Raw genomic sequence first — 26,333 nt, 5'->3', positions numbered from 1 at the left:
TCTCTCAATTTATTTATTAATTTAATTTTTATAAAACTTTTATAAATCAGAAACACTGTTAAAGAAGAATCTCTCTCTCTCTCTCTCTCTCTCTCTCTCTCTCAATTTATTTATTAATTTAATTTTTTATAAAACTTTTATAAATCAGAAACACTGTTAAAGAAGAATCTCTCTCTCTCTCTCTCTCTCTCAATTTATTTATTAATTTAATTTTTATAAAACTTTTATAAATCAGAAACACTGTTAAAGAAGAATCTCTCTCTCTTTCTCTTTCTCTCTCTCTCTCTCTCTCTCTCTCTCTCTCTCTCTCTCTCTCTCTCTCTTTCTCTGTCTCTCTTTCTCCCTCTTCTGTTACTGCTTAGATGAGTATAATTGGGGGGCTGAAGGGGCTGGATTGTGTGGGAGGGAGAGGGCATTGGAAAAGATGTTGGATTTGTGGTAGAGAGGATGTGTGGGTGGTTGAGACAAGTTTATTTTCAATTGTTTGAATAATTTTGTAATTCTTCTATATTTTTGTGTAACTCTACTCAATTTTGTGCTGTAATGATTGTCTTGGGATTTATTACATTTTTGGATTATTGAGGAAAAGACCCTCCATTGTAACAAGTAAAAAAAAGCTCACAGTTTAGTCACAATCTTGGCCACAATACCTAGGCTTGAGTTCTACCAGTTTTTACACCTAGTGTGTGTGTGTGTGTGTGTGTGTGTGTGTGTGTGTGTGTGTGTGTGTGTGTGTGATGAAGCGACATGTTAAACATTTTATTATGATAAACCTACAGAAATGGTAGAAGCCATTTATAATGATTTTAATTCTGCTCAGTATTCACTGTCCTACACTCTACACTACACTCTCCACACTAATTGTACTTTGTCTTATTTTCTGTTTATTCTTATTTTCCAGAATAACGGCCGAGATCCAGCACCCCCAGTAGACTAACGATGATCCCAGGACTTCATACCATGACCAAGACCTTTCACCTACGACCCGAGCATTAGACCTGTCTTCCGTCTGATCAGCTCCTCTTACTCACTCTTCCTCTTCTGTCTGTTTTGATCGATTACTTTTTAATCCTGATACTTTTCTATAATCTAAGGGATGTATTAACATGACATGATTAAGGAAACAACAATAATTAAGCCAAAGCAAAGTCTTTTTTTTTTAAAGACTTGAAGTCCACCACCCTTAAAGATAAATAAAACAGTGTATATTCTCCATGGTGTTGTGTTAAGCAAAAGGTGTAAATATAGCTCAAGACACCATGACTAACCCGAGACACATATGATTCACAGTAAGGTTGCCTCTTTTAGATGGGGGGCGTATTTCAGGGTGGAGGTTGTAGCACATTCTGCACGAGCTACGTCATTTCGCTCACTTCTGATGTCATTCGTGAGGTCAGAACAAGGGCCGTGGCTCTGGTGCCATATGACTCTTTTGGAGCCTTTGCGCTCTAATGCTCTTAACACGCCGCTTGTGGTGGCTGACACACCAGTCAGTTCACATTTTTTCTTCATTTTAGTTTCATAGTAACTGAAGCTGAGCACTGAGCTCATCGAGAACGCCGAGTGGGTGTGTTTCAGGTGTATGGGTGTGGTACGAGCAGAGCTGTGGACCGTCTGGAATCATCAAGGGCTTCGTTAGGATCAGACACAGAGAGTTCTTTAATGTAAATCTGATTATAGGGGAAAAAACAAGTTTTAAGATCTTGACTGACCATGAAGTGACCAGTTTTACCGGCAATTATGCCTAAAGTCATCATTTATAGACTGCCATACTAAGCTTTTAGTTGCACTACACATCTTGTACATCATTCAGTTACATGTAAGAAAGTTACTGCTAACCTCTGAATCGAATATAACGATGAATTAAACAGGAAATGTTTATTCATGGCCTTCTTAAATATTGGACATATTAACCTAAAGACATTTGAGGGTTCATGATGAGCTTATTTTTTTAATAGCTTTCTCTTTCCACACCTTAACATTGAAGGACCTTTTACTGTGTGTTTCAAAAGTCTGTAGCGTAAAGACTGTAGCTTATACTAGGATGGTCAAATAAACAGTTGCTGTTGTAATGTTTAATAATGTTTCATATAAACCTGTTCCATGTGTGTTTGGGGTACACAGTCTCTCAATCATTAGTTGGGCATGGAAAATATTTCTGTACATTTCTCTGAATTATTAGTAGTTACATGTTTTGAGTTAAGATTATAACTTGCTCTATGAGAAAAGGGCTTCAAATATGCACTTTTGGTTACTGAGAATAAACAGTTAAAAAAAAATCTGTATAATATATATTTTTGGCTCTGTGTGTGTGTTTTTTCTTCTTCCAGCTGGTATTAATCACTAAAGGCGGGGTGAATATGGAGAGAATCGATTTCCTGCGTCACACTTAAGTCACTGACCTCAGAGTCGTATTGCGTCATCGTGACTCGGGTTCATTCCCTGCAGATTTGAATACAAGCTAGAGGGGCAGTGAAAATTCAGGTAGCATCGAAAAAATGTTGAAACAATCTGAAAAATGTGTGAATCATCACGAAAATTGTGTAACGAATAATACACTAATTTAGAAATTAGTATCACACGATAAGCGGTGTCATTGATCCAGATGATACTGACCAAAATAAACATTTTTTTAATGAAAGGTTGGTTTAAAGTCTCCTTAATTATCACATAGAATCAATTTATTTTTGTTCTGCCATTTTATTTATTTATTTGTTTGTTTGTTTGTTTATATTTTTCAACAGTAGTGTGTAACTGTAACTGTATGATATTAATAAAAAAACATTAATTAATTTGAATAAATAAATTAAAAAATGACAACAAAAAGAAATTGATTCTATGTGAGAATTAAGGATAATTAATTAAATGCACTTTCATAAAAAAATGTGTTTTTGTTTAGTATCATCTGTAACAATGACGCTGTTTATCGTATCATACACGTTAAAAAAAATTAGTATCGTAATACATTTTATTTATTTTTTATTTAAAATATTTATTTATTCAAATTAATGTTTTTAAATTAATAATATCATACAGTTACACTGTATGAACGCAATATTGTTGAAAAAATATAAATGAATGAATGAATGAATGAATGAATGAATGAATGAATGAATGAATGAACAAATAAATTTTTTAAAAATTCCTTTTTTTCTTTCCAAGGTGAATTTCTTATAAATAAATCCAGGGCAAAAATAAGTGTTTATTTTTAGGTATATTTTTATAGGATTACTATATATATTTTTTTGCTTAAACACATTAAGTTTTATTATTTTGTACTTTTTTAATTGCCCGTCTTCGTGTTAGTATTTTTGTGAACGCTGCATTAAAAGTCCTCGGCCTTTCTCTACACGTGGCAAACGGAGAAGCAAATTTCAAACCAAAAGTCTTATTAATAAATTTATTTTGTTTTCACTCGGCAGAGTCATTTATTAAAATGTCTTTATAAATATTTATATGTATATTATAATGTAACATTTTTATATTCTTACTCATTGTTATGATTCAGTTGTTGTTTATGTGTAAACTACGCCCTTTTGTGAGTTGGAATCACGTGACTCTTATTGTATGTACTTCTTACCGGAAGTGGGTTGCTTCTAACCCTCCCTAAATGGGTGTGTGAGTGAACTGTGTGTGTGTGTGTGTGTGTGTGTGTGTGTGTGTGTGTGTGTGTGTGTGTGTGTGTGTGTGTGTGTGTATAAGTAAGAGAGAGAAGGATCCCTCGGCATGACAATACTTTTATTCATTCAGTAAAAAGTATCCAGAGAAGCACCTGAGAACTTTCTACCCATTTCAGCTTGAGGCTGCAGAAGATCAGAGTCAGAGTCAGATCTCTCTATCACTTCTCCTCCATCCGGTAACAACTAGAGGCAGATTTCCTCCATTAACTTCATTTCCAATCACGGTAAGAAAGATTTATTCACTGCTTATTAAAAGGCACTTTATTGTGGAGAGGGGGAAAGTAGTCCAAAAGTGGGCATGAAGTTACTGTGAAGTTAATTAAATGAAGGCAAGTCTCTCAAGTCAATGTTTTAAACATGAATTATAATGACTCTATACCTCTATTTCAGCCTCTTATATAAAGAATATACACTTTCCTTTCATTGAGAGTCTGAGAGTGATAAATCTAAAGCATTTTAATTTGTTCATTTCAGGATATAATGATTTATTTTCTCTTTACATTAAACCTGCTTTTTTCTTAGCACAAGAATTTAGGTGGTTGTTGAACAGACCCTCACCTCTCCCTGAGTCCAGCCACTGCTGATAAACACACTGTTTCTGTGTTTCTTCTGCATCTTATCTCAGGCAGTGTGTTCGGTTGATCAGACAGGGTTTCTGTGAACGTTTTCTTATAGAGAGTCCTAGACCAAGCTTTGAGTATGAATAGGTTACAGAAGATCAGTGTAGTGAGCCGGGGTGTATAGTAGCCCCCTTGTGTCCAGAGGAGCTGAGAGAGATGCATTAATGTGAACCTTCACCACTCCTGGACTTTCCTTCAGGAAGGCCCCATCTGGCCCCCCTCGGAGGTCTTTTCTTTCCTGTAATTAGACGCTGTTCACAGTGATGAAACATCTGTTTTAACTAAGTGTTTCCAGTTTTCTCATCAAAACTAAACCTAATCTAATTCCTTAGCACTTTATAAAAGTGTGCCAGCCATTGAGATCGATTTGAGTAGTAATGACCGGGTTTATTTTCAGATTTTTAGTCTATTAAAAGTCTGGTAGTAATGTGTCCTGGTGTCTGTATTTCAGTTCACGTCTTTATATAGAGCTATTAATAATAGACGTTGTGATTAAAGCAGCTTTAGAGAAATGTAGGTTTAGGTCCCTTGTGGACGAGCCTGAGGCACTATAAAAACTCCCTGAGAAGGAACTTGTAGAGGAACCAGCCTCAATAAGGAACCCATCCTCTTCTGGGTGGCACCAGATACTGGGAATAGAAATTATTTGCTCTTCTAAATTTGTAGAACAGTTTTAAATGTGTTTAAAAAAGATGTATAGTTTATAGTGAATGACAGTCTACGGATGAACACAGGACAGTCTTTATGATTATAGGAACAGTTCCTGGGTAAAACGAAAATTCACAGACCAAAGGATGAGACTGGTTTTGTGTACAAAATGTGTGTATCTAGTCAGATTTCTGGCACTCGTAATCAAACATTCTGCATCGCCGAAGTCCCTAGCTGGTTTACTGATTATCAAAACTGTGTTAAAAGTGTTAATATTTACCGAAAGCTACTTCCCTCAATCCTAAACCTCTGGATTTATGAAGGTTAAGTTGAACCCACGCTGATATCTGTGTCTTCTCTTCCAGATGGTTCAGATTAGGAAAATCTGCTGCATAGGCGCTGGTTATGTCGGGGGGCCAACGTGCAGCGTCATCGCCAGCATGTGTCCAGAGATTACAGTGACGGTGGTCGACGTCAACGAGTCCAGAATCAAAGCCTGGAACTCGGACACGCTTCCCATTTATGAGGTAACTCAACATCGGGCTTTTCTTTGGTAGAATGTGTGTGTCGCATAGCGCTCAACATTAGAGTATCATTTTTTGCCCCCCTGTTAACATGAAAAAATGATTTCTCACCCTGAATCTTGGCCTGTTTAAATAAAACAAATGCATCAAATGCACATATGTGTATAAGTGCATAAGGTTGTACACCAAAGCAGCTAGTCCAGCAGAACCTGAGGACCTGTAAACTCTTTAAAGGATGTCCAGTGAAGGAGAAAGCGACGCTTGGCCAATAATAATGTAAAACTTATTCAGTTCAGATGCTTAATCTGGAAGTCCAGTGATAGTGATCAGTGGGCAGGGTCACAAATGTATTCCCAGTATAGTGGACAATATATTGAAATACAGATTTTTCTAAAAAATTTGCAGCAAATCTCATTGATAAACTTTTATCTCTCGATAATTAACTTTTGATCACAATTTATGAAATTGTGATGTGTTGAAAGCTTTCTAGATTTCCTCTGGTCTTTAGTCATTTACATCACATCATATATAGCTCAGTGAAATTCTTTTTCTTCACATATCCCAGTATGAGGTCAGAGTTTAGGGTCAGTTATGTTACAGCCCCCTGGAGCAGAGAGAGTTAAGGACTTGAACCCCTGACCTTCTGATCTGTAACCCAGAGTTTTAACCCTAACCCTAACCCAGAGTTTTAACCATTTAGCCACCACTGCCCTGCAAATTGAGTATGGATGCTTTAAAGTATGAGAACATAACACTATATAGCCAAAAGTTTTGGGACACCCCTTCAAATCATTGAATTCAGGTGTTGGTTTTCAGGGGTTGGGCTCAGAGAAGCCAGACCTTCTCGTCCAACATCAGTGCCTGACCTCACAAATACACACTTCTAGAGGAAGGGTCAAAAATTCCCATAAACACACTCCTAAACCTTGTGGAAAGCCTTCCCAGAAGAGTTGAAGCTGTTATAGCTGCAAAGGGCGGGACAACTCCATATTACATTCATGTGCATGTAAAGGTGGACGTCCCAAAACTTTTGGCAATGTAGTGTATTTGAGCACTATAGTGTGATTATAGCACCATTTAGTTCTTGTTGATGCCTGTTTTGTTGGTTTAAATGCCAGTTTTTCCCTGTGCAGCCTGGCCTGAACGAGGTAGTGCTGTCATGCCGAGGCAAGAACCTTTTTTTCTCCACTGACATCGACTCGGCCATCAAGGAAGCAGACCTGGTCTTCATTTCAGTGAGTAAAATGACTGATCGAGGAAAGCTTGTCTGTGTTTTAGATAAAAAATACATGTGCTTGTTGTGTACATGTCGACTCCATGCCTCTGCTCTGCTCTCAGGTAAACACTCCCACTAAGACGTACGGGATGGGAAAGGGCCGAGCGGCTGACCTGAAGTTCATCGAGGCATGCGCACGCCGGATAGTGGAGGTCTCGGACGGTTATAAGATCGTGACGGAGAAAAGCACGGTCCCGGTGCGAGCTGCCGAGAGCATCCGCAGGATCTTCGACGCCAACACCAAACCTAGCCTTAACCTACAGGTGTGTGTGTGTTGACATTTTTTGTACAGCTTACGGAATTTCTATATCGTGTTTGTAATTTCTGCATTCCAAAAATGAGAGCTCAGATTAGACGCTCAAGGCTGTCTTTGTTGAGGCTTTAGATATTTTGTTCGTCTCTCACATTCCTGTGCTGTGGTTTTATTACAATGTGGTGCAGGAGGTCAGTGACACAGGGAGGTGGATGGTGATTACGTTAAAGTGACCCAGCCTGAGCAGGTGGAAGCACATGAGCATTTTCTATGATCATGGAGAGTGAGTGAGAGCTGGCCAATGGGGAGAAGTATAAACTAAATCTGTTGTACTAAGACTACAGGGATGAATAAACTAGCTAGCTGACTGGGTTATAGTTACAGCTCCTTCGTGTTGGAGTCTTGGTAACCGACTCAGAGTGGTAGCGAATGGAATGGTTAAATGCTTTAATAGAAAGTTTCTAATGTAGCACATTGTGTTCAGGAAGTTTTGGCTAAGGGATGAAAAAGATATACGTGTTTTCGTGTCTGGTTGCTTATCAGTATTCAGTAATGTCTGCTAAACTGCTAATCCCAGTGTCGCTTGAACTCTGACTAGCTCCACTGACTAGCGACAGCAGCTAGAATTGCTTTTAAGGTGCTGAGATGGCAGAGGGATGGAGAAAGAAAGCCATGAGACCGGATAGAAAGTGGGAGCAGGTTTGCTTTCATGCATTTCAGTCTCACAGGACGAAGAAAGACCATGTTTATTAACATAGGTATCTAATTCGAAAGGTTGTTCCTCATGCTCTGTGTGATTCAGGTACAATGTTCACGCATTCATCTTCAGCTTTACTTCAGTTACATTTTATTTTTTATTTTTTTTAGAATTTGGGAATATTGTGGTTGTTACAGTGAATACAGACTCTGTCTCTCTTCCTCAGGTTCTTTCCAACCCAGAGTTTCTTGCTGAAGGGACGGCTGTGAAGGACCTGAAGGAGCCGGACCGTGTGCTGATTGGTGGAGATGAAACTCCTGAAGGTCAGAAGGCGATCAGGGCACTGTGTGAGGTGTACGAGCACTGGGTACCAAAGTCCCGCATCATCACCACCAACACGTGGTCATCCGAGCTGTCCAAATTAGTGAGTATAGTGTGTGTGTGTTTGTGTGTGAGACAGAGACAGAGAGAGAGAGAGACAGAGAGAGAGAGACAGAGAGAGAGAGACAGTAGAGTAGAAAAGATTATGACTAATATACAGGACAGAAAAAGAGGACATCTGTTACAGCCCCCACATAATACAATGCAGAAATTTGTCTGTTCATTTAATTGTTTAATTAGTAATTTATCTGTGTGTGTGTGTATGTGCAATGACTGTGTACATTAGCACAGAGTGTACAGCAAATTATATTCAACATGTCCGCTAAATATACGCTTGTGTGTGTCTCTCTCTCTCTGTCTGTCTGTCTCTGTATGTCTCTCTCTCTCTCTCTCTCTCTCTCTGCCTTGCTGTCCTTCTCTCTCTCTCTCTCTCTCTCTCTCTCTGTGCATTAATTAGGCAGCGAATGCGTTCCTGGCTCAGCGTATCAGCAGTATAAACTCCATCTCGGCTCTGTGCGAGTCCACCGGCGCTGACGTGGAGGAGGTGGCCAGAGCCATCGGCATGGACCAGCGCATCGGCAGCAAGTTCCTCAAGGCCAGCGTGGGTGAGTGTGTGTCTGTGTGTGAGGAACATTTGGTGTGTGTCTCTGTGTGAGGAACATTTGTCTGCCCCAGATGACCGATGTTGTAAGAGTTGCTGAACAGACTGAGCATAACTCAAGCTGATCTCTCTCTCTCTCTCTCTCTCAATACACCAGGCTTTGGAGGAAGCTGTTTCCAGAAGGATGTGCTGAATTTGGTGTATCTGTGTGAGGCACTGAATCTGCCTGAAGTGGCGTCATACTGGCAGCAGGTACAGAACATCTACAGCTTTCTGAACAGATCGCTCCCATCTCACATCCTAGAGAAACTGTTTCTGTGTAGACTTCCACTAAACCGAGCAATCTGCTGAGATTATTACATGCAAGAAAAACAGAGGGATGTTGAAGGATGTTTGTTTTGTGGATATAGACAAAGCTGAATATGAATGGATAAAAAAGTAGAACATATTTCTTAGTAAATAAAAACTTGGAACGTTCTGTTCTCCATTTCTGACACATCAGTCTCCCCTGTCCTTAATTAGTTTCCTGTAGCAGCACATCCCCCAGAGCTTACATACTGAGCAGAGTGTGTGAGGATGTGAGAAATGCTCTTGCACAAGCCATTAAATAAACATTGTGAATCTTTTTCCCCCTCAATTAAATAGATTATATTCATTTGGTTTAATTTTTTTTTTGATTTCAACCTCAGACTGGATGTAAGAATAGCTACTAACATTGGCATTGTTGTGTGTGTGTGTGTGTGTGTGTGTGTAGGTGATCGATATGAACGAGTACCAGAGGAAAAGGTTTGCGTGCAGGATCATCGACTGTCTCTTCAACACTGTAACAGGAAAGAAAATTGCCTTGCTAGGCTTCTCGTTCAAGAAAGACACTGGAGACACGAGGTACACACACACACACAGCTTTTGTCACACAAACTCTTCCCACGGTATGGCATCAATTTCATCATTATACATTTCTTTTGAAATTCACTAAAAGTGATTCATTGCCTGTGATACCTTAGGTCACACACACACACACACACACACACAGACAGATAACATGTAGATAACTTTTTTTTAAAAAACAACCACACACAACACTTTTGAAAGATTTCTCACAAGTACACAATCATTCACGCTCCTTAAACCATTTAGTCCCTAAACTCATGACTAAAGAGCGTAACTGCTGAGTCATCATGTGTGACTGACGCTTTACCTGAATTACAGTGATAGTGGAGTCATGATAGTGTCTAGATAAAGAGTAATCCTACACAATACCCTATAGGCCTGAATACAGACTAATAACATGTCCTGTGTGGCTACTGTGTGTCCAAATCTTCTGTAAATAGATTCTTAGGGTTTAAGTACAAGGACGGAAGAACTTGGTGGTATCTTATCATGCTGACGTAGCACTTTGTGTGTGTGTGTGTGCGCACCTTCCCAGAGAGTCATCCAGTATCTATATTTCTAAATATCTGATGGATGAAGGAGCCAAGCTGCACATCTTTGACCCTAAAGTGCCAAAAGAACAGATCATACAGGACCTGTCCCAGCCCAGCATCTCTGGAGACAATCCTAAGAGAGGTGTGTGTGTATATGTGTATGTATGTGTATGTATGTGTATGTATGTGTATGTATGTGTATGTATGTGTATGTATGTGTATGTATGTGTATGTATGTGTATGTATGTGTGTGTGTGTGTGTGTGTGTGTGTGTGTGTGTGTGTGTGTATAGATATACACACTGATCAGCCATAACATTATGACCACTGACAGGTAAAGTGAATAAGACTGATGATCTCCTCATCATGGCACCTGTTAGTGGGTGGGATATATTAGGCAGCAAGTGAACATTTTGTCCTCAAAGTTGATGTGTTAGAAGCAGGAAAAATGGACAAGAGTAAAGATTTGAGCAAGTTTGAAGGGCAAAATTGTGACGGCTAGACCACTGGATCAGAGCATCTCCAAAACTGCAGCTCTTGTGGGGTGTTCCCGGTCTGCAGTGGTCAGTATCTATCAAAAGTGGTCCAAGGAAGGAACAGTGGTGAACCGGTGACAGGGTCATGGGTGGTCAAGGCTCATTGATGCACGTTGGGAGAGAAGGCTGGCCCGTGTGATCCGATCCAACAGACGAGCTACTGTTGCTCAAATTACTGAAGAAGTTAATGCTGGTTCTGATAGAAAGGTGTCAGAATACACAGTGCAGGACGGGTCAGGGCTGTTTAGGCAGCAAAAGGGGGACCAATACAATATTAGGCAGGTGGTCATGATGTTATGCCTGATCAGTGTATATGTGTGTGATTATTCTGTATACTCAAGCAGTTTCTTGGACCTCCAGTTAATCTGTTTTAGATTGTTACTGATTTACACAATACAGTTACAGTCAAATTACAGAAGTGTGTGTGTTGTACTCTTTCCTCAGTATCTGAGCTGGTCACTGTGACCTCAGATCCGTATGAAGCCTGTAAAAGTGCTCATGCACTAGTGATCTGCACCGAGTGGGACATGTTCAAGGTAAATACACACAGAGACCACTATACACAACAACTCCAGAAGTTTTGGCACCCTATGGGAGGATTTAAGTAATGGTGGCCAAACTCTTTGCATAAAGTAAAGTTTTGCCTCCTGTTTTATATAATGAGTTCTGTATTAATCCAGTACAGAAGATTTGTGTTAACATGACGCCTTTCTAACATTGGTTGTTTGTGTGTTTTTCAGGATCTGGATTACGAACAGATTTATCACCAGATGTTGAAACCAGCCTTCATTTTCGATGGCCGCAGAGTCCTCGATCATTTACACCTCCAACTACAGAACCTCGGTTTCCAGGTGTGTGTGTGTCACTTTCTCATGTACAAATTTATCATCATGCATTTAATCACTGTAATAACTGTCTTTTGTGCATGTAGATCGAGACAATTGGAAAGAAGGTGATGACCAGGCTTCCTTTCACACCCACGGGGATCACCCTCAACGAGCCACCGACTAAGAAATCCAAAGTCTGAGAGACGTGTGTGTGTGTGTGTGTGTGTGTGTACATACACACACAGGGCACTGTGTCTACATGGATATTAGTAAAGAATTATGCAGATAAATGAAAAAAAAATCAGTAGAAATGCCTTTCAATTTCAGAAGAATTAGTTTTTCAGTATTCGTTTTGATCTTTACATGATGTTGCACACAAAACTGAAGTATTGACCTGAAGGTGTAATTACAGCGAGAGTTTCAGCAGAGCCAGGAGTCTGTTTTTATACACACTGTGTCTGAAATATGGCGGAAGTCTGCGGTTCATCGATATTTAATCGTCTCATGTGATATACATATGTACTAGTTTAATGTGAACTTTTTTTTTTTATATAAATCATTTCATATTGTACAGATTAACACTAATATAATATTACATGGGGAAAAAAGGCAACGATTTCTTAAATACATATGGACCAATTTATCTTATTTTCACAAAATAAAACGAAACAAATGCTTTAAAATCATTTTATTGCACTGTACAGTTCTTGATTTACTTTTTAATTATATTCCCCCTGTATACAATTTCTCTCTCAATGACTTTGGTGTATCACTTCACCACCCTGATGATGCTTGACTAAAGAAGCATTATGAAGACTTCTCTTTCTTCATAAATAAAACCCAGACACTTCTACTGATGTCTTTCTTACCCTCTCTTCCACATACCAGAAGACTACATTTACTGACATTTCATCCTTTCCCATCCTGCTAACATTAAACATATTGACACTGTGGCTTATTATAAATATATTCTGTAGTTCTATGATTATTGGAGAAGAGAATGCAAGATGGAAAGAGTCCAGGTTGAAGATCTTCACTCCATGGTTCCTTCCATCTTTCTCTTTTTCAGCAGGTTCTTTAGGAAGAACTCCCCTGTGCAAATGAACAACAAAGACAGTCTTACTCACTCATTTTCAGAAACACAACACTCCCTTCAACTTAGGTTTCCTGACTCTTATTATCAAGTATTCATTGTTGCTGCATGTTCACAATCTGCACTAATTTTGTTCAGTTCCAGGGCTATTCATGAAAATGTCCACCTGTTTATAAAAATATAAACAAATGAAATTCACACATTATTGGGAAATTGGGAACAAGCCAAGCTTGAAACTGAATACACTCCTTGTTATCCTTCACCATGGGCGTGACTCAAAGACACTCATCTCTTTGACGTGAGTCGAGCAATAGATATAAAAAAAAACTATATACGCATTTAAAAACACTACCAAGTCTATAATAAGTTTACGAAGTCCAAAACAGGGTCAAGAAGAGGACACATGAGCCTGATGTCCTCCACACTGTGAGGAGGGTGAGGAAGGCAACAAGCAGAATAAAAAAGCTCTCCCGGTTGATTAACACAATAGAGTCCAGAACTTCCCTAAATGTAGCTGGACTACAAGTTTATTGTATTTTGTCAGAAGAGACCAAAATAACTGGCAGCAAAAGGGGAACTGCCTAACTGGAAAATCCCCCAAAACCCACTGAGTGTTCAAGGGCTCTTGTGTGCATTAGTGGCATAATGAATTTCACCAAGTAACAGCTTTTTCCCCAAGAGCTGATTAAATCTACCAGCAAATTAACATTATCTCTGGAAAGGATCCATGTGTAATGTTTTTCGATGACACTCCTGTAGTAAAGAGGGAAATCCTCATATGCAAACCTAAAGCTGGAAATGACGGAGTGGTGCAAAGTTTCTCTATAAGTGTGTAAATAATAATTGTAGGCTTGGAATTATTTCTGAAACCACTACTCCTTATTTTTAAGATTAAGGAAGAAGCAGGAGCATGGCTGAGTTGTCCCAAGTCTTCCTTTGGTCTCCTTATTTCTGGTCAAGCCCATAAATGTGTCACACTGGCATTGAAATACATGAAACTGTGTAAGATCCGTCATCATGGAGTCCTCACCACCTGCAGAGATCATCAAGACTCTTGTCTCTTCAATTTATTTATATAGCGCTTTTAACAATGGACATCGTCTCAAAGCAGCTTTACAAAAGTGTAGGAAAAAAACCCTATAAAGTTTAAATTAAAGTTACTATTTTATCCTCATTATATCCCTATTTTATCCCTAATGAGAAGTCTGTGGCAATGGTGGCAAGGAAAAACTCCCTGTGATGAAATGAGGAAGAAACCTTGAGAGAAACCCATCCTCATTTGGGTGACACTGAACAGTAAATAATGTCCTTTCTACAACAGCAACCAAGGGCTTACGGGGAACTATTAGGTCACTGTATTTTCTGAGTTCATTTTAGACACTAATTCCTTGCTGTCACAAGCCGACAGATGAAATGGCAGATCCGTGAAGGTGTGATAGTCTACAAGTGGCTCTGTCTCCTGGTCACAGGCTGTCCACACAGATCCATCCACAGCATCAATGAGCACCAACGAGCAATGAGTCTCCGACTAGGGGTACAGCACTAGACATTGAGCAGGAGCAGGGCTGCTAGGTGCTTTCTCCAAGCCCAGAGCAACAATCGGCAGGTGATATTGAGCCTGATCCACTCAGTGGCTGCTACGACCATGCCCCATATCATGCTCTCCAAGATGGGATTGCAGGATGATCCAACAGAAGCCTGGCCAGACTCACAGCATGCGGTCTGCTTACTGCTGCTAGCGATGAGGAAAACCCAGCTTCTGGTCGCAAACCTGCTGAAGTACCCAGACCTGAAAGTCCCATAAAACTGCTTTGCAATAATACCCATTGTTGAAAGCGCTATACAAATAAAAATTGAATTGAATTGAAGTTATTTTGCAATGGGTTGGTCCACCCCTGAGATCAGGTGACCGGTTGCAATTGACCAACAGTTCCAAGATGCTTGTTATAGGTGGCTGCTAATAAAGTTCATCACCTGGATATCAGAGAGGACACTTCCGACTTACTGCATCCAGGTGCAGATGAGCCCCCCTCCTTAATTCCCACCTTTATCTTCCCATCCTACCCCCATCCCTGCACCATAGAAACAGGGGCCATCTCCCCCAAATCCAGTTCCCCAAACCTGGGTCCTTAGCCCTCTCTCTGCACACTGCCCACCCTGTTGCCTGGACGACATTATTCTTATTTATTGTAATAACTTGCAGCAACATGAGACAGCTGTGACTCACAGCAAACCCAAAGAAATATGCAACTGGATGGTTTCTGGCTTTCCACTTGGACCATGGGCAGGTGTATCCCCAAATTGATAAGACAGCAGCGATTGCAGCCTGTCCAACACCCAAGACCAAAAAAGGGGGTGAGACAGCAGTACTGTCAGAAACAGGTCAAAGAACGAGTCAGCCGGTGGGGGCAGGTGGAGGCAGCAGTGCTGGTTTGTGAATGAGGGCTAAATAATCCACAAACGTTTATCTTAAAACATCACTCCTGTAGAGGTTCAGTTTTGTTCATGAAGGGTGCCAAAATTTTGGAACTGACTATAAGTGAGACTTGAACCCAGGACACTGGAGGTGTGAGGCGAATGTGCTAACCACTAATCCACCATGCCGCCTCTATCGTAATATTAGCTAACTAACAAAGTGCAGTTTGATAGCTTTATACTTTCTCTTCATACAGAACTGAAATGCTTGACTGCTCCGTGCTTGCTGATACGACTCTGCGTGTTCAGGTCAGCTAGCAGTAGCCACAGACTGAATCTCTACCAGCTATGATTTAACCACTTTTCAGGTTACTTGTATTGCCTGCATTCTTCCTCTAAATATTTTCTCAGAGCAGTTTGCTTTGCTGACAAAATACTACATCCAGATTGCTGTCAGCTGTCTGCTTGTGATAAAGCTAAGCATGATATGGTTTCTGGTACGTGGTATCGACCTTGGTATTAGAAACCGGATACAAGTGTGTAATGCTAATCATTTTATCACCATCTCCAGCCTGAGACTTTAGAAGTTTGTCCTTTTCAACCTAGTGTGTTACCTGCTTTATAAGAGGAGCGCACTAGGGGACCACTCGCTGTGTAAACGAACCCCATTTCCTGTCCCACCTTCTCCCAGTGAGCAAACATCTCCGGGGTGATGTACTCCTCAACCTACACACAAAATTCAGACATTTCAGAATTGAGCTCATTAATGTACCTCTGAATAAACAAACAGGCATCATGAAGGTCAGGAGACAGCAGTTCTATTGGTCATGTAAGGCTTGTAAGTGCTTCAGCAATGCTGTTATACCTTCAGATGTCGTTTTGTTGGTTGCATGTACTGGCCAAGGGTCAAACAGTCCACATCAGAGTCCCTCAACTCTGCAACAGGACAAAGTGTTATCTCTACACATTTCAGTCTCTAAAGAGTCTATAAAAAGATGACAAAAAAAAACAATAGCTCTCTTAAGATAAAGGAAGCACTTATTTATTGGTGAAATGATCATTGTTTAAAGGAGACTAGTCAGATGAACCCGTATTTAGGGTCCACATCCAGGATGACTCCGCCCTCATCCACAGGCCATGAGGACTCACTGGACGGTTTGATAAGAATGAAAATGATGTAAATCATGTCCTGTGGCCTTCACAGTCTCCAGATCTCAACACAACTGAATACTTAGGATATATTCTTGAGGGACAGGTCAGACAGAGATCTCCACCTCTTCATCAAAACAGATGCTGAGGGAATGTTCTGAAAGAATGGTGTTCATTGCTCCAGTAGTTTCAGTGTTTCAGTGTGTGCTGAAGGTCTACTGGAAATTTATGGCGGTCAAGTGGCTTGCTAATAACTTCATAATTGCTTTTGCTTTAAGTTGTCAATGCTCTGTATATGGAGTGTATGAGTACAAGAGTGTGTGCGTGTGTGTATATACCTTTCAGAGTAGCGTGTATCTGTGCGTCTGTTTCACCAAGTCCGAGCATAATTGAGGTTTTGGTGAGTATGCTCGGATTGACACCCTTAACATGGCGCAGCACAGCAAGAGACTGGTCAAAGTTCGCACGTGGGTCACGCACATACCTAAAGGTCAAAACTATAAATTAGAAAGCAGCAAAGTTGGAAATAACAACAACTGAGTGATTCTAACATAAGGAATAATAATTTAAAAAATGATAAACAATACAATTAGTTCTGTTTATTATAAATTACTATTATCAATAATAAAAGGAGATACACTATGTTGCCAAAAGTTTTGGGACACCCCTCCAAATCATTGCGTTCAGGTGTTGTTTTTCAGGGGTTTGGCTTGACCTCTTAGTTCCAGTGAAGGAAACTCTTAATGCTTCAGCTTCATACCAAGACATTTTGGACAATTTCATGCTCCCAACTTTGTGGGAACAGTTTGGGGATGACCCCTTCCTGTTCCAACATGACTGCACACCAGTGCACAAAGCAAGGTCCATAAAGACATGGATGAGTGAGTTTGGTGTGGAGGAACTTCAGAGTCCTGACCTCAACCTGACAGAACACCTTTGGGATGAATTAGAGCTGAGACTGTGAGACAGACCAAAACTGGGACACCTGCCTTTACATGCACATGAATGTAATATGGAGTTGTCCCGCCCTTTGCAGCTATAACAGCTTCGACTCTTCTGGGAAGGCTTTCCACAAGGTTTAGGAGTGTGTTTATGGGAATTTTTGACCATTCCTCTAGAAGCGCATTTGTGAGGTCAGGCACTGATGTTGGACGAGAAGGCCTGGCTCACAGTCTCTAATTCATCCCAAAGGTGTTTTATCAGGTTGAGGAACTAAGGGGCCAAGCCCAACCCCTGAAAAACAACACCTAATACCTAAAACAAAAGGCAGGGAAATGACTAATCTGTACTATAACAGATTTTAAGCGCCACCTGGTGGTCACAAATAACTACACCGCTTTATAAAACCCGAGTCCGACTTTTTTCTGGAATGTTCAGTTCAACTGCAACAAATGACAACATGCTCATTAACGTAAGTTTCACATGTTTTACATAAATATTTGTGTTTATTTTAGATGAGTGCGGCTACTCCACGAACAAGTCTCATTTAAAAAGTGTTACTTGTTTTTTCACTAAAGGTCATTTTGTTCCTGACACGTTTCCTCAACTCTTATTTACACATTGTGCAGAATATTGTTATTTATAAATATAGTTACAAACAAAAATAATATACAGTATTTTGGGATTTTAAATCTGTATAAAATGAAATTATGTCCTCAAACATGTCCTTTCCAGCTTGATAGTGGATAGAGTCCTATAAGAGATGGATAGGCAAGATGGCCACTGTGTGTATCCTGAGGTCTTTGGCATGTCGCTTGTCTTCGTCCTCCTGCAGTTCTGATATACATGGTGAATAAGTAATGAAATGTTCTGTTCAACGTAAGGTCCGAGTTTGTGATGTGAGATGCAGCCAATGACAATCACACCAGTGCCTGAAGGGTTTAATGGAGCTTGTTAGACCAGTGTTTATCCTTCATCCTTTATTTAATCACTAAACATTAGAGTTTGACTATAAACCAGAGAGACACAGAGATTTCTGGCTCTTACGCACAGTCTAATTAATCTTCTAGCCCACACAAGTGGATATGTGAACAATGGCTCTCATGTAGCTGTGGGAATATACATAAAAGTGAAGTATTTTTGCCCATCTAGTATGAGTCTACGCTGGCTAAACCTCGCCTCAGTGGCTGAGCTGCTTTCCTGGAAATTTTAGCGCAGATTAGTTGTCTTTTTCGTCACCGTCGTCTTTACCTTTTATGGAGTCTTTTATTGCAGCTGTGACGTAAATGAAGTAAAGTGACACTTCTTTCTTATTCTGTAATATTCGTCCTTAACAAAAATGATTGTACAGATTGAATTACTTAAACCAGAGATGGTTAGAACTGTTTACTGGATTAAAGATGGACGTTTCTAGTGATACCTAATTACACACCAGTCTCACGTGTGTCCCAGTCTGTTCAGGGTCGACACAGAGCATCCTCTGATCTGCATATTTCATTTTGGCACAGGTTTTTATGACAGATGTCCTTTCTGATCAACTGACCAGATATTTAACCCTTCAGTGGCTGGGAATCAAACCCTGGCTGTGGAGATGATGGTATACTGCAATTATTTTCTTCATGATTAGGTTTTATTTCTTTATTTCTATATATATATATATATATATATATATATATATATATATATATATATATATATATATATATAAGTTATCTAATGGGGCAATGAGATACTGATTCAGGACATGATGTTAATCCAGTTGATTATTTGGCAGGAAAAACCCCCACACCAGTCTGTCTTTATGTGTCACTCCAAGCCTGTAGTAAAGTAGAATATTCAACTATCTCCATGTTTAGGTTCCTGTGGTTTTCCACTCATTTTAAACTACAATAGCACCAGGAGTATTTCAGGAGCAGGAAATCCACACTTGAGTATTACCTCTGCAGTTCTCTCACTGTCTCTACGTTGTGAGCGTAAACATCCAGACCAGACAGAGCCACTTTCTCCACTGCCAACAGATCACCGCGAAAATCCGGCGTCAAACACTCTACTAGGATGTTAGGGTTCCTGTAAGAGTGTATAAACACAACATGAAGACAGATACACAGAGTCTATAGATCTGTTTAAAGAACAAACCCGGGCAGTGAAAATGGAAATGGACGCCTTACTATTTTACTTTTCCTTAAATTTGTCACTTGTCTGTATATCATTATTATTAGTATTATAGTTTTTTACCTCTCCTTGAGATGAGACACAGTCTGGGCAAAGTGTTCTGCACCTCCATCAGCGAGGTCTGTTCAACACATACACACACGCACACAACAAATTCTTAATACAACCCATTGTCTATTTCCATACAGTGAATGTCATTCAGGAAGTGTGTGTGTGTGTGTGTGTCTTTACCGTCTCTGTCCACTGAAGTGAGCACTACATAGTCGAGCCCCCAGGCAGCAATAGCTTTAGCTGTGTTATAAGGCTCATCCGGGTCGAGAGGAGGTGGCTTCCTCGCTGTCTTTACTGAACAAAACCTGCAGCCACGTGTGCACGTGTCCCCCATCAACTACACACACACACACACACACACACACACACACACACACACACACACACAGAGAGGCAGAGCCATAGTGGAATGTGAATTGTGCTTGTAAAGTAAATCTTACTAGTTAATACTCACATTCACTGAACCTCCAGTAAATAATATTGTATTTATTAACATAGTGATTTGTAATGTACTGTACTGACCATGATGGTTGCCGTGGCAGTAGCGTACTCTCCACCTCCCCAACACTCGCCGATGTTCGGACATCTGGCCTCTTCACACACCTGTAACCATAGCAACGACAACAGAAGCTTTACATCTACATCTTCATAATCAAAATGAACAAAAATGGTCCTATCATTTCATTCAAATGTTAATAGTGAAAGCTTGAGTTCCATTTAAACATCCTATAATCACGTGTTGCCTTTACAACTCTTCATCAGTTTCCATACAGCTTTTAGATCCTCGTCACTTGCTGGAATGTTGACATTTTCAGGTCTGAAATCTCTGAGAGTTTCCTGAACTGAAATAATCTCTATAATAACTGTGTATCTCACCTCAACTAAAATCTGGTTACCTTCAATAAGTACAGAGGGAGAAATCTGATTAAAGTTGATGAAACCCTGACCTTCATTTTGTGAGGAACACACAGTGAGCTGGTAGAGTTTTCCACCTCAGACTGACTGTTTATACTGCCGTGATTCTGCTGAAATTTATTTATTGTTCCTTTAACCTGGAGTGTGTATTCAGGTCTGTTATAAGAAATTAAGGTGAATTGCAGCTTTTCACCATATTTTCAATATTCAATTATATTCAATTTTCATTTGAAGTGTTTTCTTAGACCAACGTGTAAACAGAATATCTGCACACACACAGACACACAGACACACACATCACTCACACAAACACACACACACACATCACTCACACAAACACACACAAATCACTCACACAAACACACACAAATCACTCACACACACACACACACCACTCACACACACCACTCACACACACACACACACAGACACACACACCACTCACACACACACACACACACAGACACACACATCACTCACACAAACACACACAAATCACTCACACAAACACACACCACTCACACACACACACCACTCACACACACCACTCACACACACCACTCACACACACACACACACAGACACACACATCACTCACACAAACACACACAAATCACTCACACAAACACACACAAATCACTCACACACACACACCACTCACACACACCACTCACACACACACACACACAGACACACACACCACTCACACACACACAGACACACACATCACTCACACAAACACACACACATCACTCACACAAACACACACAAATCACTCACACAAACACACACCACTCACACACACACACCACTCACACACACACACCACTCACACACACACACCACTCACACACACACACCACTCACACACACACACACACACATCACTCACACAAACACACACAAATCACTCACACAAACACACACCACTCACACACACACACCACTCACACACAAATTACTCACACAAACACACACCACTCACACACACACCACTCACACACACCACTCACACACACCACTCACACACCACTCACACACACACAAATCACTCACACAAACACACACAAATCACTCACACAAACACACACCACTCACACACCACTCACACACACACACACACCACTCACACACACACAAACACACACCACTCACACACGAACACACATCACTCAAACACACACACCACTCACACAAACACACACACACACACATCATTCACACACACACACACACACACACCACTCACACACACACACTCTCCTTCTCTCTTACACTCACATACACATCACAGATACACTCACTCACTCACTCACTCACTCACTCACTCACTCACTCACTCACTCACTCACCCTCTTTCTCTCTCTCACACACACACACATTTATTTTTAACCACAAAAGCTCGTCTAGCACTAGCTCTGGGATGCGTGTCCTCGACGCTACGTACTACATAATAACATAATGTTAAACAAAAACCTGACACAAAGACATATAACATATATGTCATTCCAACTTCATAGCGGTCCTCCTTCTCCACACTAGTAAACACCGGCTCTGTAGCTCCGCCTACGTCACCCATGACCTTTCGACATGATTACGTACTACGCAGCACCAAAGACGCGCATCCCAAAGCTAGTGCTAGACGAGCTTCTGTGGTTAAAAAGTATACAATTTTTACAAAGAAAATGGCCGATGGTTTGTCTAGATAAGAGCCTTCTTCCTGGGCTGGGATCGAGGTTTACAGCTCTCTGAAGCTGTATTTTGGAAGTTCAGACTCGGGGGCACCATAGAAGTCCACTATATGGACAAAAATCCTGAAATGTTTTCCTCAAAAAGCATCATTTCTTTACGACTGAAGAAAGAGAGACATGAACATCTTGGATGATGAGGGGGTGAGGGAATTATCTGTAGAGGTTTGTTCAGGAAGTGAACTTCTCCTTTAACACAATATTGCACTTGAGAAAACATCACTCTTCTTTCCAGCTAATATGAACAATAATCTGAGACCACACCTTTGTGTGTGAATGAATTTCTAGTGACTTACGGTGTGTAGCTTCAGGTCTCTGAGCGTGTTCTTCAGTCGGTTGAAGTTTTTCCCGATAGGAATCTCGGTCTTTAGCCACGGTGGTAACCTGAGCCTAGGGTTTAAATCACAGAGGGGGTTAATAATCTACTTTCTCTCATTGTTGTATCAACACATATATCACTGGGTAATAAGTACAGATGCTACATTCACACACGCAGTGATTTTATCGTTACGAGTCTTCTGTAGCTGTAGTATGATGCTGTCAGTATGCGTATCTTTTGCTGGTTGCCATGGTAATAACGCTTATCAGTGGGTGGAGCAAATCAGAATCGGTTTTCTTGCTAAAATGAATCGCTCTGGAGGATGATCTGGTCTTTGTCTATATAAAATTCAATTCAATTTTATTTGTATAGCGCCTTTTACAATGGACATTGTCTCAAAGCACCTTTACAAAAGAAGATAAACAGAGAAAGGGGAGGGGGATAAATAAATAAAATAACATAAAATAACATAAAATAAAATAAAATAAAATAAAATAATTAAACTATTTTATCCTTATTTTATTTTATTTTATCCCTAAAATTTAGCAGTGTATATCTGCATCTTATAATACGAGATGAAACAATGGACGCTGGACACGCCCACATCTAGCCGGCAGCTCTCGCTGGAAATGAATGAACTCCGGTCACTTTGTTGCTGCGAGTCGCTGCATGTGTGAACGCAGCATTAGTTGATTTCAGATTGATGTTTTGAAAGCTAAAAATAGCTGGTCAAAGTTAAAATGTCTAACATTTTATTCATACTTACACAGTGAGTTAATCTAAGACTCAACTTTACATAACAATCACTTCCATGAACAGAATTTCATTACAAGTGATTTCACAGGCATTCACTCAGTACTGATCTTTGCCTTTATCGATCTCCTCCTCACCACAGTCTTTAGTCAGACTACAGATAACACGTCTGTTATCTTTTAAAGAGCAACACTGAATAATTTATACCAAAAATGTACGACGATTTTAAACATTAGCATTTAGGGTGATCGGCCATCACTAGCAGATTTGACATTAAATCTAGACTGTGGTTTATTTGGTTCTCTTGCTGTCAGCTGTGGTGTGTGAGCATCAGGTAATACGTGAGAAAATATTTCAGCATATGCACCATAACTGATTTATTTTATTATTTCTGTTAGTTTTATTTTTATTTATGTATTCTATACTACTCTTATTTTACACTACTTTCCTGATTTTCGTGATATTACACCTCTTACTAGCATCTCATCTCATTTCTCATATCTCTCTCATCAGTATAAACAAATGAATTATTAATCCCCAGTCACAGGTCTGATATAAAATGAGTCAGGACTCAGTGTGAGGTGAGTGTTTTTCCCTCTGTTGGAAAACCTTACACAGAATTTTAGCGCTTGAAGATAAACTCCTTCAGATTTTAGATGTTCATGAACAAGCACTTGGGGCATCTGAGAGAGCAGAAATGGGTTTGATATCAATATTTATTCTGAAGAAATGTTTGTGTGGAAATAAAATAACTGTTTCTGTTTTTTGGGACATTTCTATGAATAAATTGCCCCTAGTAGGCCAGGGGAAAACAGAAAACCTTATGAATCCTGAGTGTCTACTTTCATATGAGCTTCATATCACCAATGATTTAGATGCAAAGGATTCAAATGTAATGAGACACATTGAAAATGTCAGACTCATTGCATGACATCACTGCAAATAATTATTATTTAGTATTTTTATGAGGAAAAATACTTCTGAACATAACCCACTGCACCTTTACATTGAATTTCGAGCTCTTAATCGACTCACCGTTCTCCTTTCTGTCGCTTCAGGTTGCCTCTGTATTCCTCCCATTTGCTCTTCTCAGACAGATCTCCTGATATAAAGTCCTGCAGCTTCAGTCCATCTTCTTTTATTGCTTTCTTTTTGTCCTGTAGTGTGTGTGACGTGCTGGCAGCGTTGCTCATTCGACTCACACAGACCTGCTGAAACACAACAACAATAACTCCTAAGAGACCTTCTTTAGGCTTACATACATGATGAAGATAAAGAACAGCATGCTTTTATAGGAAAATAATCAACAGTGAGATGAACCCGGACATGGAGAGAGCTACTGATCACAGCAAAGTTGAACATTGTTCTATAAAATTAGTTCAGGAAACGTTTACTAAACTTTCATATTCACATTTTTTTCACATTTACAGCAAGTGTGATGCTCAGGCTAATGTTCTGCTGGGAATCTTTGGGTTCTGGTATTCATGTGGATGTTCCTCTGACATGTACCACCTACATAAACATTGCTGCAGACCAAGTACACCCCTTCACGTCAACGGTGTACCCTAATGTCCTCTTTCAGCAGGATAATGCTCCCTAACACTCTGGAGGTTTTGTTCCTGAGATGTTTCCTGAACTATTTCTGCAAATTCCCCAGATCTCAATCCGTGGGATGTTCTGGAAAAACATATCTGATCCATGGAGGCTCCACCTCACTATTCACAGGACCTAATGGACCTACTGCTTAAAGTGCCAGCACACCTTTAGAGGTCTTGTTGAGTCCATGCCTTGATGACTCAAAGCTGTTTTGGTGGCACAAGGAGAACCTACACTATATTAAGCTTTTAATGTTCTGGCTATTTAGGAGATGTCTCAGATGTGATAACATGAAGCAACGCTATAAAACAAAATATAACCACTTGAAATGATCTTCTTTTCATCCATGATTCAGTCATTAAGTTAATAAAAACCTGTCGTCACCATGGAAGTGGACTAAATCTGACTTTATATATTTACTTACAGTTTATTCTCGCTCTTCTTTACAGAATTATTCATTATTGTGTTTCTACATTTGATTTTTGATTGCTCTTGTTTATTTACCTCATGATTTTGACTGACCAGCCCTGACATTAAAACTACATAAATAATGTTTTTGATCTGAACTCGTGTTTCTCTCTGCTCTACTTCAGGATGTTTTCTCCACCACCCTGTATTAGTGTTACAAAGCCCTGACACTGGAGACTCCTTCCATAAATGTTAAATACATGTCTTATTAAAGCCAATTCTTTGTTAAATAGCATCTCTGATCTGTTCTTTATATAATTTGCAGATATGTAGAGTGTCACCTATATATGTTCCACAGAAATCCAGATGCAGATGAATATTACATCATATTTTATAGAGCGCGAGCTAGTTAGACATCTTTATGCTTCTAAAACCATATACTCCGAAGCAAAGATCTGAGTCTTTATGAGTACACCAGCAGCTCTGCAGTATCCAGGTGAGGTTATCCAGTGTAGAATGGGTGAGATGGGCAAAAACTGGGGAAGGGTAAAACTTTGGGGTATCTGTGTGCTGTGATGCTAGATATGCAAAATAAGATGGGGCCATCGCAACTGGCCCACCCTTACAGCTGCACCAACTGTGATCGCTTCTCCCCTCCTTCTCTCCACCTTTCAAGCACCAAGTCAAAGCTTGGCTACATCTCTCAAGTGTACAAGGGTTGGTAATTACAGCCGGTCATCAGATGGTCACCCCCCTTTCTTGGGGTTTCACCGATTTAAGCCCATGACACCTCGAGGGGGCTTGACAGCAGATCCAGCATCCTGAATCTACCCCTGCTGACCACCACCCAACTCTATGTCATAGTCTGTCCTTCTGCAGACAGACTTCTCAGTCTATTAGACTTAAGGACAAATAATTCGATTGAGATTCGACCCACGTCGGATGAACAGAAAACAGATAAATACACACAGAGTTTCGAGACTACGAGTCACACTTACATGAGAAGCTTCATAACATCTGGGTGACAACAAAATCTGATTACACGAAGACAAACGACTAACAGCGGCACAACTCCGACTGACCAGCGCCATGACTGCCCTTATCACGTCATCTGGCATCGATTACACTAGCCTTACTGACTTTTCACTCACAATTCAACTCGCCTGAATGTCACCTGAATAATGAGTGACATTCCACCAGCATGATTCAACAGTTTATTCACAAAAGTACTTTTTATATTAAACTGAAATCTTTTAACACCGAGTTGTTTTATATACTGTTTTAATATAATGTTTGATACACTCGACAG

At 40.0% G+C, this 26,333-nt stretch overlaps 3 protein-coding genes across 5 annotated transcripts in view; 2 read left to right on the top strand and 1 right to left on the bottom strand.

Annotated features, from left to right (window-relative positions):
* smim14 (small integral membrane protein 14) overlaps positions 1-2,505 on the top strand; it is a 25,972-nt gene extending 23,467 nt beyond the window's left edge. The window contains exon 5 of one of the 2 annotated variants that reach the window (XM_058384461.1): positions 902-2,505. In XM_058384461.1, the coding sequence (XP_058240444.1) occupies positions 902-937 (36 nt within the window). In that variant the 3' untranslated portion in view covers positions 938-2,505. The remainder of the gene's footprint in view (positions 1-901) is intronic. The other variant, XM_058384460.1, reaches the window with a different exon arrangement.
* Positions 2,506-3,660: 1,155 nt separating this feature from the next.
* ugdh (UDP-glucose 6-dehydrogenase) lies at positions 3,661-12,045 on the top strand. Its single transcript, XM_058384938.1, has 12 exons — positions 3,661-3,904; positions 5,314-5,475; positions 6,606-6,707; positions 6,811-7,011; positions 7,925-8,122; positions 8,537-8,684; positions 8,838-8,932; positions 9,435-9,565; positions 10,107-10,246; positions 11,084-11,175; positions 11,380-11,490; positions 11,571-12,045. The coding sequence occupies exons 2-12, from the start codon at positions 5,314-5,316 to the stop codon at positions 11,664-11,666; spliced, it is 1,476 nt and encodes a 491-aa protein (XP_058240921.1). The 5' UTR covers positions 3,661-3,904; the 3' UTR covers positions 11,667-12,045.
* A 94-nt stretch (positions 12,046-12,139) lies between these two features.
* On the bottom strand, positions 12,140-26,170 carry lias (lipoic acid synthetase). Of its 2 annotated transcripts, none has more exons than XM_058384939.1 (11): positions 26,023-26,170; positions 24,056-24,231; positions 22,245-22,338; positions 19,808-19,888; positions 19,466-19,622; positions 19,298-19,355; positions 19,001-19,129; positions 16,462-16,607; positions 15,840-15,910; positions 15,589-15,700; positions 12,140-12,558 (listed from the first exon to the last, which is right to left on the bottom strand). In XM_058384939.1, the coding sequence occupies exons 1-11, from the start codon at positions 26,140-26,142 to the stop codon at positions 12,500-12,502; spliced, it is 1,203 nt and encodes a 400-aa protein (XP_058240922.1). In that variant the 5' UTR covers positions 26,143-26,170; the 3' UTR covers positions 12,140-12,499. The 2 variants fall into 2 exon arrangements, with proteins under 2 accessions (XP_058240922.1, XP_058240924.1); XM_058384941.1 differs by having other exon boundaries at positions 24,056-24,228.
* Between the last annotated feature and the right edge of the window lie 163 nt (positions 26,171-26,333).

The sequence above is a fragment of the Hemibagrus wyckioides genome, linkage group LG29 (genome assembly GCF_019097595.1).
Source record: "Hemibagrus wyckioides isolate EC202008001 linkage group LG29, SWU_Hwy_1.0, whole genome shotgun sequence".
NCBI lineage: Eukaryota > Metazoa > Chordata > Actinopteri > Siluriformes > Bagridae > Hemibagrus > Hemibagrus wyckioides.
This window is presented reverse-complemented; position numbering and strand designations above follow the sequence as displayed.

Bases quoted from the DNA above. Each gene is read 5' to 3' on its own strand.
- ugdh (XM_058384938.1), top strand. From the start codon at position 5,314: ATGGTTCAGATTAGGAAAATCTGCTGCATAGGCGCTGGTTATGTCGGG. The intron at 5,476-6,605 runs GTAACTCAACAT...TTCCCTGTGCAG, and splicing joins ACACGCTTCCCATTTATGAG to CCTGGCCTGAACGAGGTAGT. The intron at 9,566-10,106 runs GTACACACACAC...GCACCTTCCCAG, and splicing joins AAAGACACTGGAGACACGAG to AGAGTCATCCAGTATCTATA.
- lias (XM_058384939.1), bottom strand. From the start codon at position 26,142: ATGCCAGATGACGTGATAAGGGCAGTCATGGCGCTGGTCAGTCGGAGT. The intron at 19,356-19,465 runs GTAAAGACACAC...TGTGTTGAACAG, and splicing joins CACTTCAGTGGACAGAGACG to ACCTCGCTGATGGAGGTGCA. The intron at 16,608-19,000 runs GTAATACTCAAG...TTTGACCTTTAG, and splicing joins ACAGTGAGAGAACTGCAGAG to GTATGTGCGTGACCCACGTG.